General features: G+C 45.5%; 1 protein-coding gene across 1 annotated transcript in view; it reads left to right on the top strand.

The window, feature by feature from the left end:
• The window catches only part of LOC129824415 (MORN repeat-containing protein 1-like), an 85,382-nt gene that overhangs the window by 8,857 nt on the left and 57,496 nt on the right, over positions 1-19,029 (top strand). The window contains exons 7-9 of the mRNA XM_055884052.1: positions 4,160-4,256; positions 18,082-18,192; positions 18,407-18,533. Coding sequence (XP_055740027.1) covers positions 4,160-4,256; positions 18,082-18,192; positions 18,407-18,533 — 335 coding nt within the window. The remainder of the gene's footprint in view (positions 1-4,159; positions 4,257-18,081; positions 18,193-18,406; positions 18,534-19,029) is intronic.

Below are 19,029 nucleotides of genomic sequence, written 5' to 3' on the forward strand. Positions count from 1 at the left end.
GACCACATAATAGGGCAACAGTATGTGATTATACTAATCACGATATTTCACATTGTTCATCTGCATATTTTATATCTAACATTAATTTGCAAAAGACAAAGCCCACTTGATCAGTAGTTATTGCTCTAGTATCCTTAGCTCATTCATAGACACTAACTACTGTACCTCCAGCATCTATTCATTTAAGGATTCATTAAGGTATCTTCTGGCCAGGGGAGTTTAAGAGCCCCGATGCTTGGTCTGAACGTTAAAACGCACTTAAATTACAGCACAACTTCATAGGGTTAGGGTTCCTACACGGCCATGTCTCCATGTTACCGTGCTTCTTTACGGAAGTCAGACAGAAGACAGAGGCGTCCAACTGTGCTAATTAGATATCTAGCGTGCTTGAACACCTGTGTGTAAGCGTAACTGGGAAGTGTAATGGAAGTGTAGTTAATCACTGGAGGCACACACAGCCATATTGATCTGTGCAAACCTGCTACAGTAAGTGTATATTTTTTTATTTGAAAGATTCTTTCTCGCTGATAGGAAAGATCTATCTATAAAGGTAAAATGTTTCGGAAACCATATCGCAAGCTATGATTATTGACATTTCTAAATGTTAAAACAGAGCATTGGGAATGTAGTTCACACCGGTAAGCAGTGTCTGAGAACCCTTGGGATAAGGCAGAATTCCTTGTTAATGCCTTGGGTTCTCGAGAGCAATTTTATCCTATAGTGCCACTGGTGCCAATGACATCTCTAGTGCCACCAACTAGTCTGGTCCAGCCATCTAAGGTTGCAGTGACTTTATATTCACACAGCTTCTAAGGACAAATACTGTACAGAAGATTTACATATCAAATGTCATTGCTCCATGTCCATTGGTTCAGTTCCAGTAGCCGGTTGTTGTTGCCCATGGTGGAATCATCTAGCCCGCTGACTCCTGAAGCCCCCATGAACTCCAGAGTCTAGAAGCCGTCTAGCTAATGCGTAAGCTGGCTAGCATTGCAAATGAGCATTTCACTAGTTAGCTGAGCTGTTTAAAAGAAAATGGTTGAGATGACTCAAACACTGTAGCTAGTTAGCGTGCCTTCCTTGGCGACAATGCTATTGGAGCGCAGGAATGTTAGATCTTTTCATTTTAAGTTAACTGTCATTTAAGTTGGTTTGTTGCTACTGGTTTCAGATCTGAGGCGAGAGAAACGGTCTGCCATGTTTTGTGTTTTGGTAAGGGCTCAGAGTGACGTCACGTAACGAAGAAGCCTCAACCAATCACCTGATGGATATTAATGACTTTGCCTCCGGGTATCCTACAAAACAAGATTTTGCGACCGAATATGCGATAACCCAGCTTCTCAGAAAAAAAAATATCTTGTATACAGAGTGACACACTTTCACAAGAATTTACTTCTGGGTAACTGAGATTACCCCAAAATACATGTCTTGCACCAGAAGCAAAGTATTTTTTGCCTATTTTAACATATTAGCCTATGTGCTAATATGCATCTACTGCAGCGTTTCCCCAACTCGGTCCTCGGGACCCCAAGGGGTGCATGTTTTAGTTTTTGCCCTAACACTACACAGCTGATTAAAATGATCAAACTTGATTAGTTGATTATTTGAATCAGTTGTGTAGTGCTAGGGCAAAAACCTAAATGTGCACACCTTGGTGTCCCGAGGACCGAGTTGGGAAAACCTTGATCTACAGGTATAGTGTGGCCATCTTTGAATGCATCAACTTTATTTTCTCAAACTCTTTAGGGACTATTGTGATGAGTCCAAAGACCAAATTTGAAGCGAATCTGACTTTCAGTCCTTGAGAAAAAAAAGTATGATTATTTTAAGCATTAGCGTTACATAGTCAAAGTTAATTGTTAATAGGTTCCTTATTTTTTAAGATATCAATGCCAAACTTAACATGGTTCATTATGGTAATGTCACTGTTGACCCTAACAAGTTGATAGGCCATTGTGAAGTGGATTTACAAAGGATTTAAATGCACACGTAAAATCAGATTTTCTGATTTATCAATAACTCTTATCCAATCCCTTAGCTTTTTTCAAAGTAAGTTAAGATATGTACCACAAAGAGAAATAAAATGGTGCAGTTTCGGGCCGTGTGGTGTAAAGTGATGCGGGCGCTGGAGATGGGGGTGTGATGTAGTTGATGTTTTTTATTATATTTATTTCACCTTTATTTAACCAGTTAGGCAAGTTGAGAACAAGTTTTCATTTACAATTGCGACCTGGCCAAGATAAAGCAAAGCAGTTCGACACATACAACAACACAGAGTTACACATGGAGTTTAACAAACATACAGTCAATAATACAGTAGAAAAATAAGTCTATATACAATGTGAGCAAATGAGTTGAGATAAGGGAGGTAAAGGCAAAAAAAAAGAGAAAAAAAAGGCCATGGTGACGAAGTAAATACAATATAGCAAGTAAAACACTGGAATGGTATATTTGCAGTGGAAGAATGTGCAAAGTAGAGAGAAATAATGGGGTGCAAAGGAGCAAAATAAATAAATAAATACAGTAGGGGGAGAGGTAGTTTGTTTGTCATTTGTATGTGTATATTTTGTATTGTTTATCAAATAAAATCGTATAAAAAAAACATATGTACCATGGGCATACATACCGAATTTGGATTTATGGCCCATGACAATACGTTTTTCAAAGGTTTTCAAAAATGGTCAAGATGGAGGACAATCGAACCTGATGGACCTTATGGGTCCTCACGGAAAATTTGTTCAGCATGAGGGAAGACGCCTACATACAAAGTTTTGAGTCTCTAGGTCAAATGGGACAGCAGGTATGAGGGTTTAAAGGTAGACTTGGCGATATGATGTAGATTTGTACATTGAAAATAGCCTTGTACCCTACAGTAACTACCTACTTTCACAGTAAACTTAACTACAGTTGTTTGGATATTTACCCCCACCTAACCCTCGATCCAGTGTTTCTATTAAAATCTAAAGGAAACATATCTCTCCTCTGTGACCTGAACTTGAACTTTGTAATGAGTTGCAGGACTCATTGATTTAGAACTGGCAGCAGGCTGTGGCTATGGGGAGCCAGGGGGTAGAGACCCAGGAAAGACAAGTATTGACTATTCACCACACAGCTTCTTGACAGCTGCACTAAGCTTCCAACCAGAGAGGAAGAGAGAGAGATTGCCTAAGCAGATGAAGCCATAATCCCAGTCGATTTCACCTAGGACATTAAAAGTCGTATTATTGATGATTATGAATGTGGAAATATTATCTGCTTTGAAATGATCTAGCCTTATATGCTGTCAACTGAAAGCATAGGGGTGAAGATCATTTTTCATTTGGAAAGATAACGATCAACGTAGTTCACCAACATGAACTCATTGATATATGTGACGGTTGTCCAAAAGACGCAAACGTTAAAATTGCAAGGTTGCAGTCAAACCTCCAGTTCTTCCCCTTGGTACTGTAGGTCATCAGAATTCCCACTGAACATGGTCCAGCAGCAATTAAAGCTTTATTTCTTTACTGTACTGTATCCTGTTGTACAACTTTCTATCTACACCACCTCTCAAGGCCTCAAGACATTCAAAGGTTATGATTGATGTAAATCGTGACTCTTTTCTTTAGATTAGTTAAAGGAAACGGTGCATACTGTAGAATACCCATGGTAGTCTCTGTTTCCCTCTCTCACTGAGCAGTGGCCTAGTTTTTCTCTGCGCATTTCTGCCTGTGCCATAGCCTTAGGCCTGTCGATGCGATCAGAATTAGAAATTCTAATGGACGTGTCACCACTTTGAAGTAGTGTTCGAGAGCTTTGAGTCTGGAGCTCCCTTGGATCTGCCAGGCAAAGTCTGTGCATTGATCCCCCTGAATATGTTTGACTTTGACAGTCTCTTTCTCTGTCTCCCTTTCCCCTCTCTCTCTCTCGCTCTTACTTTCTTTCTTTCTCTCTCACTCACTCTCCCCCCTCTGTCTCTCTCTCTCTCAAACACACACACACACTCACACGCATACATGCATGCATGCACACACACACTCCTCCCCTCTTATCTCAGAAGTATGGCTTTCAGCGTCTCCTGATGTACATGTCTTCTTTGTTTCTTAACAAGTTGTACACTAAGAATAGTACAGTAGTATAAATATAATGCCTCAAACCTAAAATAAAATCTCCTTTAAAGGGCCAATGGCGTAATAACCTCTTCAACGGCCAGGGGACCATGATCCACTGTTCTGGGATTATCTATGAGGGGGTGTGGACAAACGGCAGACCGCTAGGTAAGTAGGACTGCAATATACTGTACCTACGAACATATGCACGCAACTTCACACACACAGCCTGAGTGTCAGGCGGTTTGCCAAGTCCCAAATCAACCCCTAGACTCTACCCCTAAAGGCCCATCTAATAGATCTGTAAGGATAAAATGTGCGTAAGCTTATTGGCCTTTTAACAAGACTAGACTAATGGCTCTGGCCCAGTCCAAGAAGACAGTGGACTGCATCCCAGATTATACCCTATTCCCTATTTAGTGCACTACTTTTGACAATAACACTATGGGCCCTGGTCAAAAGTAGTGCACTGAAAAGGGCATAGGGTGCCATTTGTGATGCAATTTTAACCTTTTACTGCAGTGTGCTAAATCAGGGTCACACAGTGTTTCTTGGTAGTCTTAAACAAATCTACTTTGAATCAAAAGTATACACCTCACACACATGGTTATGGGCTTAAAAAAAAAGACATCTGTACCCTCTCAGATATAGAGTGTATTCAATTTTGAGTTTGCATCCCAATATTACACTTAATATACACTGAACAAAAATATAAACGCAACAATTTCAAAGGCTTACAGTTCATACAAGGAAATCAGTCAATTGAAATAGATTCATTAGGCCCTTATCAATGGATTTCATATGACTGGGAATAGAGATATGCATCTGTTAGTCACAGATATCTTAAAAAAAAAAGGTAGGGGTGTGGATCGGAAAACCAGTCAGTATCTGGTGTGACCACCATTTGCCTCATGCAGCACAACATTTAACATTTACATTTAAGTCATTTAGCAGACGCTCTTATCCAGAGCGACTTACAAATTGGTGCATTCACCTTATGATATCCAGTGGAACAACCACTTTACAATAGTGCATCTAACTCTTTTAAGGGGGGGGGGGGGGGGGGGGTTAGAAGGATTACTTTATCCTATCCTAGGTATTCCTTAAAGAGGTGGGGTTTCAGGTGTCTCCGGAAGGTGGTGATTGACTCCGCTGACCTGGCGTCGTGAGGGAGTTTGTTCCACCATTGGGGTGCCAGAGCAGCGAACAGTTTTGACTGGGCTGAGCGGGAACTGTACTTCCTCAGAGGTAGGGAGGCGAGCAGGCCAGAGGTGGATGAACGCAGTGCCCTTGTTTGGGTGTAGGGCCTGATCAGAGCCTGAAGGTACGGAGGTGCCGTTCCCCTCACAGCTCCGTAGGCAAGCACCATGGTCTTGTAGCGGATGCGAGCTTCAACTGGAAGCCAGTGGAGAGAGCGGAGGAGCGGGGTGACGTGAGAGAACTTGGGAAAGTTGAACACCAGACGGGCTGCGGCGTTCTGGATGAGTTGTAGGGGTTTAATGGCACAGGCAGGGAGCCCAGCCAACAGCGAGTTGCAGTAATCCAGACGGGAGATGACAAGTGCCTGGATTAGGACCTGCGCCGCTTCCTGCGTGAGGGAGGGTCGTACTCTGCGAATGTTGTAGAGCATGAACCTACAGGAACGGGTCACCGCCTTGATGTTAGTTGAGAACGACAGGGTGTTGTCCAGGATCACGCCAAGGTTCTTAGCACTCTGGGAGGAGGACACAATGGAGTTGTCAACCGTGATGGCGAGATCATGGAACGGGCAGTCCTTCCCCGGGAGGAAGAGCAGCTCCGTCTTGCCGAGGTTCAGCTTGAGGTGGTGATCCGTCATCCACACTGAAATGTCTGCCAGACATGCAGAGATGCGATTCACCACCTGGTTATCAGAGGGGGGAAAGGAGAAGATTAATTGTGTGTCGTCTGCATAGCAATGATAGGAGAGACCATGTGAGGATATGACAGAGCCAAGTGACTTGGTGTATAGCGAGAATAGGAGAGGGCCTAGAACAGAGCCCTGGGGGACACCAGTGGTGAGAGCACGTGGTGCGGAGACAGATTCTCGCCACGCCACCTGGTAGGAGCGACCTGTCAGGTAGGACGCAATCCAAGCGTGGGCCGCGCCGGAGATGCCCAGCTCGGAGAGGGTGGAGAGGAGGATCTGATGGTTCACAGTATCAAAGGCAGCCGATAGGTCTAGAAGGATGAGAGCAGAGGAGAGAGAGTTAGCTTTAGCAGTGCGGAGCGCCTCCGTGACACAGAGAAGAGCAGTCTCAGTTGAATGACTAGTCTTGAAACCTGACTGATTTGGATCAAGAAGATCATTCTGAGAGAGATAGCAGGAGAGCTGGCCAAGGACGGCACGTTCAAGAGTTTTGGAGAGAAAAGAAAGAAGGGATACTGGTCTGTAGTTGTTGACATCGGAGGGATCGAGTGTAGGTTTTTTCAGAAGGGGTGCAACTCTCGCTCTCTTGAAGACGGAAGGGACGTAGCCAGCGGTCAAGGATGAGTTGATGAGCGAGGTGAGGTAAGGGAGAAGGTCTCCGGAAATGGTCTGGAGAAGAGAGGAGGGGATAGGGTCAAGCGGGCAGGTTGTTGGGCGGCCGGCCGTCACAAGACGCGAGATTTCATCTGGAGAGAGAGGGGAGAAAGAGGTCAAAGCACAGGGTAGGGCAGTGTAAGCAGAACCAGCGGTGTCGTTTGACTTAGCAAACGAGGATCGGATGTCGTCGACCTTCTTTTCAAAATGGTTGACGAAGTCATCAGCAGAGAGGGAGGAGGGGGGAGGAGGGGGAGGACGATTCAGGAGGGAGGAGAAGGTGGCAAAGAGCTTCCTAGGGTTAGAGGCAGATGCTTGGAATTTAGAGTGGTAGAAATTGGCTTTAGCAGCAGAGACAGAAGAGGAGAATGTAGAGAGGAGGGAGTGAAAGGATGCCAGGTCCGCAGGGAGGCGAGTTTTCCTCCATTTCCGCTCGGCTGCCCGGAGCCCTGTTCTGTGAGCTCGCAATGAGTCGTTGAGCCACGGAGCAGGAGGGGAGGACCGAGCTGGCCTGGAGGATAGGGGACATAGAGAGTCAAAGGATGCAGAAAGGGAGGAGAGGAGGGTTGAGGAGGCAGAATCAGGAGATAGGTTGGAGAAGGTTTGAGCAGAGGGAAGAGATGATAGGATGGAAGAGGAGAGAGTAGCGGGGGAGAGAGAGCGAAGGTTGGGACGGCGCGATACCATCCGAGTAGGGGCAGTGTGGGAAGTGTTGGATGAGAGCGAGAGGGAAAAGGATACAAGGTAGTGGTCGGAGACTTGGAGGGGAGTTGCAATGAGATTAGTGGAAGAAGAGCATCTAGTAAAGATGAGGTCAAGCGTATTGCCTGCCTTGTGAGTAGGGGGGGAAGGTGAGAGGGTGAGGTCAAAAGAGGAGAGGAGTGGAAAGAAGGAGGCAGAGAGGAATGAGTCAAAGGTAGACGTGGGGAGGTTAAAGTCACCCAGAACTGTGAGAGGTGAGCCATCCTCAGGAAAGGAACTTATCAGGGCGTCAAGCTCATTGATGAACTCTCCAAGGGAACCTGGAGGGCGATAAATGATAAGGATGTTAAGCTTGAAAGGGCTGGTAACTGTGACAGCATGGAATTCAAAGGAGGCGATAGACAGATGGGTCAGGGGAGAAAGAGAGAATGTCCACTTGGGAGAGATGAGGATCCCAGTGCCACCACCCCGCTGACCAGAAGCTCTCGGGGTGTGCGAGAACACGTGGGCAGACGAGGAGAGAGCAGTAGGAGTAGCAGTGTTATCAGTGGTAATCCATGTTTCCGTCAGTGCCAAGAAGTCGAGGGACTGGAGGGAAGCATAGGCTGAGATGAACTCTGCCTTGTTGGCCGCAGATCGGCAGTTCCAGAGGCTGCCTGAGACCTGGAACTCCACGTGGGTCGTGCGCGCTGGGACCACCAGGTTAGAGTAGCAGCGGCCACGCGGTGTGAAGCGTTTGCATGGTCTGTGCAGAGAGGAGAGAACAGGGATAGACAGACACATAGTTGACAGGCTACAGAAGAGGCTACGCTAATGCAAAGGAGATTGGAATGACAAGTGGACTACACGTTTCGAATGTTCAGAAAGTTAAGCTTACGTTGCAAAAAATCTTATTGACTAAAATGATATAGTACTGCTGGCTGGTGAAATAGGCTAGCTAGCAGTGGCTGCGTTGTTGACTTTGTTTGAAAGTGTAGCTGGCTAGGTAACCTCTAACTGGCTAGGTAACCTCGACAATTACTCTAGACTACACAATTATCTTGGACACAACACATCTCTTTCGCATAGAGTTGATCAGGCTGTTGATTGTGGAATGTTGTCTCACTCCTCTTCAATGGCTGTGCAAAGTTGCTGAAAATTGGCGTAACCTTGAACACGCTGTCGTACACGTTGATCCAGAGCATCCCAAACATGCTCAATGGGTGTCCTGTCTGAGAATGCAGGCCATGGAAGAACTGGGACAGATCCTTGCGACGTGCATTATCATGCTGAAACATGAGGTGATGGTGAACGGATGAATGGCACGACAATGAGCTCAGGACCTCGTCACGGTATCGCTGCATTCAAATTGCCATTGATTAAATGCTATTGTGTTCGTTATCCATAGCCTATGCCTGCCCATACTATAACCCTGACACCACCATAGGGCAGGCACTCTGTTCACTACGTTCGCATCAGCAAACCGCTCGCCTACACGGCAACTATATGGTGCCGTGTAGGCGAGCGGTTTGCTGATGTGAACGTTGTGAACAGAGTGCCTGCGCTATGGTGGTGTCAGGGTTATAGTATGGGCAGGCCATCTGCCCGGTACCATCTGCCCGGTACAGTTGAAACCGGGATTCATCCATGAAGAGCACACTTCTCCAGCGTACCAGTGATCGTCGAAGGTGAGCACTTCCCCATTGAAGTCGGTTACGACACCGAACTGCAGTCAGGTCAAGACCCTGGTGAGGATGACGAGCATGCAGATGAGCTTCCCTGAGACGGTTTCTAGCAGTTTGTGCATAAATTCTTCGGTTGTGCAAACCCACAGTTATATCAACTGTCCGGGTGGCTGGTGTCAGATGGTCCCGCAGGTGAAGAAGCTGGTTTGCGGAGGTCCTGGACTGGGTTACATGTGCATCTGGGGTTGTGAGGCCAGTTGGACGTAATGTTAAATTCTCTAAAACGACATTGGAGCGGCTTAGAAATGGAAATGGAAAATTACAATCTTTAGAAACAGCTCTGGTGGACATTCCTGCAGTCAGCATGCCAATTGCACAATCCATCAAAGCTTGAGACATCTTGGCATTGTGCTGTGACAAAACTGCACATTTTAGTGGCCTTTTATTGTCCCCAGCACAAGGTTTAATCAGCTTCTTGATATACCAAACCTGTCATGTGGATGGATTATCTTGGGAAAGGAGAAATGCTCACGAACAGTAATGTAAACAAATGTGTGCACAACATTTGAGAGAAATAAGCATGGGACCAACACTTTACATGTTGCATTTATGTTTTTGTTCACTGTACATCACAAAGGATTGAAATATAACAAAACCGTTTGAAATCGAAACACCAGATTTTCGGCTGTTGTATTTAGTGCGGGCTCTGGTGAAAAGTAGTGCACTATATAGGGAATGGGGTGCCATTTGTGATAGCCAGTGACAAAGCAGGAACAGTATGTTACCTACCTAGGCTAACCTATCCCGTACATGACAGACACGAGCCTGTCTAACATACACTGCACCTTGTATAGTAGACTGAGTAGGTCATTGATTTAGCTGTTTTTTGGCCTTGAATTATGATCAGTCTATGCCTTTTTTCATCCAGAAAAATCGAAGGAGCGTCCATGATGTGCGTCTCCTGATTGGTTTTTCAATGACAACTATAACTATACCATTGTTACATCTCGACGCTCTGCATCCTTCATATTCGTACTTAGAATTCGTACAATAAATAAAGCGTCCTCCTAATGGTTACTCTGTCCTCAGCCATTTCACAAACCACCATATTACACACCACTCAGACTGTGGAGTGGATCACATTGTCGTTGTCACAGGTCGAACCTGAGGCTTATTTAGGAGGGCGGAACGTTACAGAAAGTTTAGCTATAAATACATAATGTAGAAAATACTTTGTCATTATGAATGACTTCGAAGCGACCCTCCGGAAACACACAACAAGAATGTATACAGTAATACGTCTAGTTAGGCTCAGCCCTTTGTCTTTTTTCTCTGGCTGGCAGGCTGAATTTCTGGCTAATTAACTGGCTGAGTGGTTAACTGGCTGGCTGGATGACTGACTGGCTGGATGACTCATGGTTGAGGTGGGGAAATATTAAGCGGGACAGGCCGGCCGCTATCCGGGACCCTAGTAGCGTATAAATCACACAGGGAAGGGACAAGGGAGGGAGGGATTCGTATTGCATTATTGATGGTCCTTCGGGAGGGATGAGTGTGCCTACTAGCAGCGGGGGAGGGGGGGCTGTTTTAAGACATTCCATAGTCCTGCCTGCTGCAGACATCCACAGGTTGATCCCCCTCTGGTCGGTGTTGGGCTAGTTGCAAGACCCGGACAGGGGTTGGACTGGGACTAGGAGAGGGGGGTGGTGTATGAGGAGGATGGGGGTTGAGGCTTAGGGGGGAGCAGAGCATGTGAGATGAAGTTGCACGGTAGGAAAACCCACTCATCGTTTATGGAGCGGTCTTTGCACACCGCTACGGGCTCAACGGCCTTTCTCCTGCTCTGCCAAAAAATCAATCATCACTCACAGGAAAAAAAAGTGTCACTCCAAATAAAAAATAAAAAAGATATCATGTACCAGTTGGTTTTGAAGTAGACTATCGTAAGAAGCTTAACTGGATCTTGTTTCATTTATTTACCCAAGAGAGCATTGCTACAGTGGCAAGAAAAGGTATGTAAAACCTTTGTAATTACTTGGATTTCTGCATAAATTGGACATCAAAATGTATCTGATCTTCATCTAAGTCACAACAATAAACATATTGTGCTTAAACATTTCAACAACTACTTGCTTTTTCTCTAATCTATTAATGATCAGCTAATTCAGTTGTCACTGTGGCTCTGTTGTGTTTATAGACAACTTTAGCACTGTTACAAACTTAGACTCCTCTTCTTTTATACATTTCTGGAGCTGCGGAATGCACTCATTCATTGTCTTGCTATCAATTACATCAAATCAAATCAAGTTTATTTTATATAGCCCTTCGTACATCAGCTAATATCTCGAAGTACTGTACAGAAACCCAGCCTAAAACCCCAAACAGCAAGCAATGCAGGTGTAGAAGCACGGTGGCTAGGAAAAACTCCCTAGAAAGGCCAAAACCTAGGAAGAAACCTAGAGAGGAACCAGGCTATGAGGGGTGGCCAGTCCTCTTCTGGCTGTGCCGGGTGGAGATTATAACAGAACATGGCCAAGATGTTCAAAATGTTCATAAGTGACAAGCATGGTCAAATAATAATCAGGAATAAATGTCAGTTGGCTTTTCATAGCCGATCATTAAGATTTGAAAACAGCAGGTCTGGGACAGGTAGGGGTTCCATAACTGCAGGCAGAACAGTTGAAACTGGAATAGCAGCAAGGCCAGGTGGACTGGGGACAGCAAGGAGTCATCATGCCCGGTAGTCCTGACATGTGGTCCTAGGGCTCAGGTCCATAGGCTGTTTGACCTATTTCTTGGTCGATTCATATCAACATCTCTGCGCATTAATGGTGTGGTAGGCTAAATAAATACATCAGAATAGGCATAATTAAAAGAACAATGATGAAGGAAATGGAAAATGCTGGGCCAAGCATGACCAAAGCTGGTGGCTGAGCGAAATTGGAGCGAGAGAGAAGGCCAAAGCTCCAATTTTTGGAAAATCCAGCCAAACTACACACGCTCCGCTCCTCTCCGCCCACGTCCTCTGGGGCTGAGAGGAAATGGTATTCCTCCTCTGGGAAGCAGGCAGGTAGGGATCTGGTACTTAAGCATTGTAAAAAAAGGCTGGCCCTCTTGTTTGTTCATGTATGCCTTTTGTATTGCCATATTATCATTAGCCGACTGCATTGCTACCTGTGTCCACGCGTGAGTGTGTGTGTGGTGGTGACCAAGTTACAGTAAGGGGCCTCAACATCACGTTCTAACTGGACAGCACTATAGTGGGCAGATTTTAGTGAATCAGTTCAAGTGTACTAGTGGGTGAGGGCATTCACAGCTGACCGCTAAGACGAGCTCCAGCTAGCCATTTTTCATGGTCCTTCGAGCCTGATTTAGCATCCAACTGTGTTTTTCATGGTCCTTCATATAGCCTGATTCTGACCTGCTATGATTTTGATGTTGAGGTACCCCGACGAGGACTTTGTGCGTCTCACCACGAGACACCTGTCACCACCCACCTCAGCCCACACTGCCACAAGACGCCGTCACGCACCAGATGAACTGCGAGGCCTCATTCACCCCTTCGAGGCCTCTCACCTCTCTTTCATCCAAGATACTACAAGCCCTGCATCAGGCCTCCTCAGTGATCATTGAGTGGAGTGATCACACCCTCTCCTGTTGCGAGATGCAGAGAGACTATGAGGAGCTGCTCTTTGAGAGGGAAGAGATCAGGCGCGCATTGTCTAGGACCTCCCAGTCAGAGTCACCACCCCGGGAGCACCGCCACTAATCTCCTGACTACCACCGCTCTGCCCCCCCCCCCCCCCCCTGCTTAGAACCATCGTCAACGCCACGGGAGCACCATCACCGCCTCTACTCCCTGAGTCGGCTAGGCTACTCCCCTGAGAAACACTACACCGGGGCCCCCGGCCTGAGCGTTCACCATCTCCACGGTACTGTTGGGACTTCCACTATATCCCAAGGTAGCCTAGCTACTCACCAGATTGACGGCACTCCAGGCCCTCCCGGTTGGAGCATACTCCATATCTACCAGAACATCGGGAGCTGCTGCCACCCCGGGCATGAGCCACCAGAGAGCCGGGTCCGCTTCTGCTCTCCAGAGCGGCCCAGCTCCCCATCAGATGACAACACAGTCCACCACATCGAGATCTGCACCCCACTCAGCTAGAGCCTTACTAGCCATATTTAAGGATGCCCCAGCTCCAATAGTGGAGCCACACGCAGTTGCTGCCATGGGGTCCATTCAAGTTGCCATTTGCGGAGTCATCCTCTCCTCCCAGGTGGGATCCCCTGCTAGTTGAGGCAGACGCTCGGGTGCCCAAGGTTCGACTTTCTGCTGTCCTGGAACGTTCAACCACGAAGCCAGTGGTGGATTATTCACCTGCTCCTAGGATGGAGCCACAGCCTGCATCTACTACAGATTTCAAGTGCTGTCAGGACGTTGGGGCCTCTCCATCCCCGCCTGCATTCACTGTGATAGTTCAAGCCCTGATTTTCAGTTCCTGCCTTCCTGCCAGGTGTAAAGTGTCCAGGCTTTGAATGTCTTGCCCCTCAAGTAGGTCCAGTGTATCCTGCCCCTGCTGTAGGTTTAAGTTCCTTGCCTTCCTGGTAGGCCCAGTCTATCATCTACCCTTAGTCCCTAGCACTAGGTCCTCAGTCTCCAGCTGTACAACTGTTGGTCTGCTGTCGCCAACACTAATCGGCCCTCAGACCCTAGCTCAGATGGGTCATCAGGGTCCTGCCCGGCTAGGTTCAGAGTTACCAGTTCCTCTCAGTCGTTCTCCCTGTCAGGTCCAGAGTCAGTTGTCCCTGTCAGGTCCAGAGTCAGTTGTCCCTGTCAGGTCCAGAGTCAGTTGTCCCTGTCAGGTCCAGAGTCAGTTGTCCCTGTCAGGTCCAGAGTCAGTTGTCCCTGTCAGGTCCAGAGTCAGTTGTCCCTGTCAGGTTACGTACACAAATTTTGCAGATGTTATCGCGGGTGTTCATAGCTCCAACAGTGCAGTAATACCCGACAATACAAAACAATTCACGCAAATCCCAAAATAAAACGAAAGGAATTAAGAAATATAGAAATATTAGAATAATCAATGTTAGAGGCCGGAATATAAATAGTATATGATAGACATTATGGACTGTATATGAATAGAAAAGGTGTGACTAGAATACAGTATATACATACAGTGGCAAGAAAAAGAATGTGAACCCTTTAATTAAGAATTACCTGGATTTCTACATAAATTGGTCATAAAATGTGATCTGATCTTCCTTTAAGTCACAACAATAGACAAACAGTGTGCTTATACTAATAACACAAATTATTGTATTTTCCTTGTCTATATTGAATACTTAATTTAAACATTCACCGTGTAGGTTGGAAAAAGTTTGTGAAACCCTAGGCTAATGACTTCTCCAAAAGTTAAATGGAGCCTGGAGTCCAATCAATGAGATGAGATTGGAGATGTTGGTTAGAGCTGCCTTGCCCTATATAAAAACACTCACAAAATTTGAGTTTGCTATTCACAAGAAGCATTGCCTGATGTGAACCATACCTCAAACAAAGGAGATCTCAGAAGACCTGAGGTTAAGAATGGTTGACTTGCATAAAGCTGGAAAGGGTTACAAAAGTATCTCTAAAAGCCTTGATGTTCATCAGTCCACAGTAAGACAAATTGTCTATAAATGGAGAAAGTTCAGCACTGTTGCTACTCTCCCTAGTAGTGGCCATCCTGCAAAGATGACTGCAAGAGCACAGCGCAGAATGCTCAATGAGGTTAAGAAGAATCCTAGAGTGTCAGTTAAAGACTTACAGAAATCTCTGGAAGATGCTAACATCTCTGTTGACGGGTCTACAATACGTAACACACTAAACAAGAATGGTGTTCATGGGAGGACACCACAGAAGATGCCACTGGTGTCCATAAAAAAGCATTTCTGCATGTTGAAGTTTGCAAAAGTGCACCTGGATGTTCCACAGCGCTACTGGCAAAATATTCTGTGGACATATGAAACTACAGTTGAGTTGTTTGGAAGGAACACACAACACTATGTGTGGAGAAAAAAAGGCACAGCACACCAACATCAAAACCTCATCCCAACTGTAAAGTATGGTGGAGGGAGCATCATGGTTTGGGGCTGCTTTGCTTCCTCAGGGCCTGGACAGCTTGCTCTAATCAACGGAAAAATGTATTCCCAAGTTTATCAAGACTGTTTGCAGGAGAATGTTAGGCTATCTGTCCGCCAATAGAACCTCAGCAGAAGTTGGGTGATGCAACAGGACAACAACCCAAAACGCAGAAGTAAATCAACAACAGAATGGCTTCAACAGAAGAAAATACGCCTTCTGAATTGGCCCGGTCAGAGTCCTGACTTCAACACAATTTTGAGATGCTGTGGCATGACCTCAAGAGAATAGTTCACACCAGACATCCCAAGAATATTGCTGAACTGAAACAGTTTTGTAAAGAGGAATTGTCCAAAATTCCTCCTGAACGTTGTGCAGGTCTGATCCGTATCTACAGAAAACATTTGGTTGAGGTTATTGCTGCCAAAGGAGGGTCAACCAGTTATTAAATCCAAGGGTTCACATACTTTTCCCACCCTGCACTGTGAATGTTTACACGGCGTGTTCAATAAAGACGTGAAAACGTAAAATTGTTTGTGTCTATTGTTGTGATCTAGATGAAGATCAGATCAAATTTTAGGACCAATTTATGCAGAAATCCAGGTATTTCCAAAGGGTTCACATACTTTTCTTGCCACTGTATGCAGTGGGTTAAACAGTATGTAAACATTGTTAAAGTGACCAGTGTTCAATGACTATGTAGGGCAGCAGTCTCTAAGGTGCCGGGTGATAGCTGCCTAGTAACAGTGACTCAATTTCAGGGCAGGGTACTGGGCGGAGGCCAGCTAGTGGGGACTATTTATTATCAGGCTGTTATAGCAGCAAAAGGGGGACCAACTCCATATTAATGGCCATGATTTTGGAATGAGATGTTCAACGAGCAGGTGTCCACATACATTTGGTCATCTAGTGTATATATGTATATTGGTGTGTGCAATGTCTGACCCTAGCAGGATTAGGCCGAGTTGTTAGGTTTATTTATTGTTTGTTCATGCATGCCTTTTGTATTTCCATATTATCATTTGCCTACTGCATTGCTACCTGTGTTGAGTGTGGCCATTTAACTGTTATATTTGTAGTGTCGATATCACATGCTACCTCAGTGATTTCTATCGTTTTTTTTATGGTACTGTTAGCAGGCTGTTGTTGCATAATGTCTGTAGCTTTCCGACTGTATCCAGCCTGCTCTCGTGCTCTAGAACATGTGCAGTAGCCAAGCCATCAGATAAAATCTGTTGCCAGGCCTGAGCAAGAACCATAAATCTTAATAACCCTAGGCTCAGTTCTCTCCCCCTCACTGGCAATAAGTTTACATTGCTGATGTGTGAATATGTTACACTATAGCAGGCCTTGTTAGAGCATCATACTTTCTGTTTGCACATATTGTTATTGCATTCTTAATTATGTAGAGTCCACATTTACTATTGCATGATGTATATTTATCTCGGTAGTCTCTTAGAAATGGAGCCTAATGATTGTTTTACTCTGCCTTTCCCTGTTAGAACGCAATGTTGAGGCCCATTACTGTAACTTGGTCACCACCACACACCATGCATATAAAACATCTTCAAATGGAACCAGCAGTGTGTGTGGTGGTGACCAAGTTACAGTAATGGGCCTCAACATCACGTTCTAACCGGACAGCAGTAAAGTGGGCAGAACCAAAACTGATCAGCATTATTAAGTTCTAGCCGGTGAGGGCATATCCAGCCAACTGCTCAGACCAGCTCTAGGTAGCCGTTTTTTTCCAAGCAGGCCTGACGTCTCCTCTCCTTGGCAGGCTGCTGCTGCCCAGGGTGAGGCAGGTGTGGAGTGAAGGTGGGGGGATCACTCCCATCGGGGGGATTTCCTGTGCATGAGTACATGCAAACATGCACATGTTGGAGGAGACAGGCTACTTACACCTGATTCATTTGAACCAGCGCTGAGCTGACAAGGTTGTAAATTGCTCTGATTAGGATTCTGAGGATTGTGGCATCTGTTTACTCTTCATCGGTAATGCCTGCTGTCAACGAGGCGCCATCGCTCCCAACGTTATTGATCTACCACTCTTCTCTGCCCGTTGTTTTCACCAGGCGCACAACACAGGGGTGATCATCTCCAATCATAAGACTACTATGCATCGCGCCCGGCGTTGAATGCTAATGCCCATCGTAGATAGAACACATAGTGCTTCTTGGCACTAGGAGATGGCAGATTTATGATTTCATAGTGCTGCCCACTACTGAATGCTAAGCCAGTGTACCGTCCTGCATGGCAATGCACCACACACAACTTCTTGTGCCCATATTAATAACGTCTCAGAGTGCTGATCTAGGATCAGGCCCATGTAATCGTGTTCATTATGGTCACAACTGTGGGAAGGCAACGCTGTTCCTAGATAAGCACTCCTACTCCGAGATGCTTTCTGAGTACAGGCCCAGCTCTTCGACTTTTGGCGTCTGTTTTTGTTCTTGGTAGATTTGAAGCGGCGGTACATGAGTGTACATGACGTGGCGTGATGACTTCCTTGACATGTCATGACAAGGTTTGTTAATGGAGTCGTCTGATCTGCATGCCAACTAATGGGTGGGGATGGGATGTAGTTGGGGATCTATTCATGAGGTGGGACCTGGCAGGCGCTTCGAGACGACTCAGAACAGTGACATATGCTAATTACCTATCCTACTGAGGGCAGAGAGAGAGAGAGAACGGGAGAGCGAGAAACCAACAGAGGGAGAGAAAGAAAAATAGTTTACTCAAACTAGAGAGTGAGGGGAGAGAGAGTGAAAGAGTGAGAGAGCTAGTTTCCTTTTGTTATACACTAACACGTTGACCTGTCTTAGCGTAGCTCCGATCAAGGGGTTTTAATGAGAGCGTGGTTTTGGATGTCGAGTGGTATTGAAAAGAAGTCTCTTTGGTGATGTGGTGCATGGAAAACTGAATGGCCTTGATTATTCATTGAAGCCCATTTGTATACCACGGCAGGTGGCGCTTCGAAAGTTGTAATAGAGGGAGGAGATGTCTTGGAGGTCTTCCAAGAGACTCCATTTTGTGTGGAAGTGCAACTGCAGACGGAGGCGGGAGAGAAGGCAACGGGTGAGACACAAAATGGACGCCAGATAGGAATATCACAGAGTTTACTTTACGGTTACCAGGGTTGGGGATTGGGTCAATTCCATTTCAATTCAGTAAATTGAGGAAAATTCTAAACTGACTGTTACACAAAAATGCCGTTTTTAAAAATACAACGTTTACATTTGATTGAGAAGTGTGAACTGTAAACCATGTACAATTTCTCTTCTTTTTCCAGGTGAAAATGGCAGAGTCTTACAAATATCCACTGCTATCAGACTCTGTGATCTCTCCCCGTCAACAACTCCAGCGAGCCTGCTGAAGATGATGGAAGACATCAAGGAAACACCCATCCCCACGCCATTGTAGGATATGTCGATCATATAATTAAATAGAAAATGTATCCCTGACCAAGATGGCTGCCTTTATCAGCACATAAGAGCAGGGATGGGCAACAGGTGGATGCGGCCGGAAAGCCGATTTAAATACAGCCGGCGGTCAATTTAGTAAAAATAAATAAATTGGGGAAACAACACTTGAACTTCTAAAACCTGATTATAATAATTTTTTGAATGGGCCGATGTATTTTGAAATAACTGTCCTTTTTTTTCCAGACTGCAAATACATTTTTACAAACAAATCGGTCCACATTTGTTTTTGCGTCACTATGTTCAATTTCCAAGTCTCGGTGTAGTCCTCGAGCCTTGATGTTGCCTATCCCTGTTTTAGAGCTATGCAGGTCAATGACATTATCCGCTCCAGTATAATCTCTATGACGGAACTTTATTCCAACGTAGTTCCATGTTTCCACTCCTTCCGCCATGCCCATGTTTGTTCATCTTTTTTTTTTGTCCCATGGTT

This window comes from Salvelinus fontinalis, chromosome 2, assembly GCF_029448725.1.
Source record: "Salvelinus fontinalis isolate EN_2023a chromosome 2, ASM2944872v1, whole genome shotgun sequence".
Lineage (NCBI taxonomy): Eukaryota > Metazoa > Chordata > Actinopteri > Salmoniformes > Salmonidae > Salvelinus > Salvelinus fontinalis.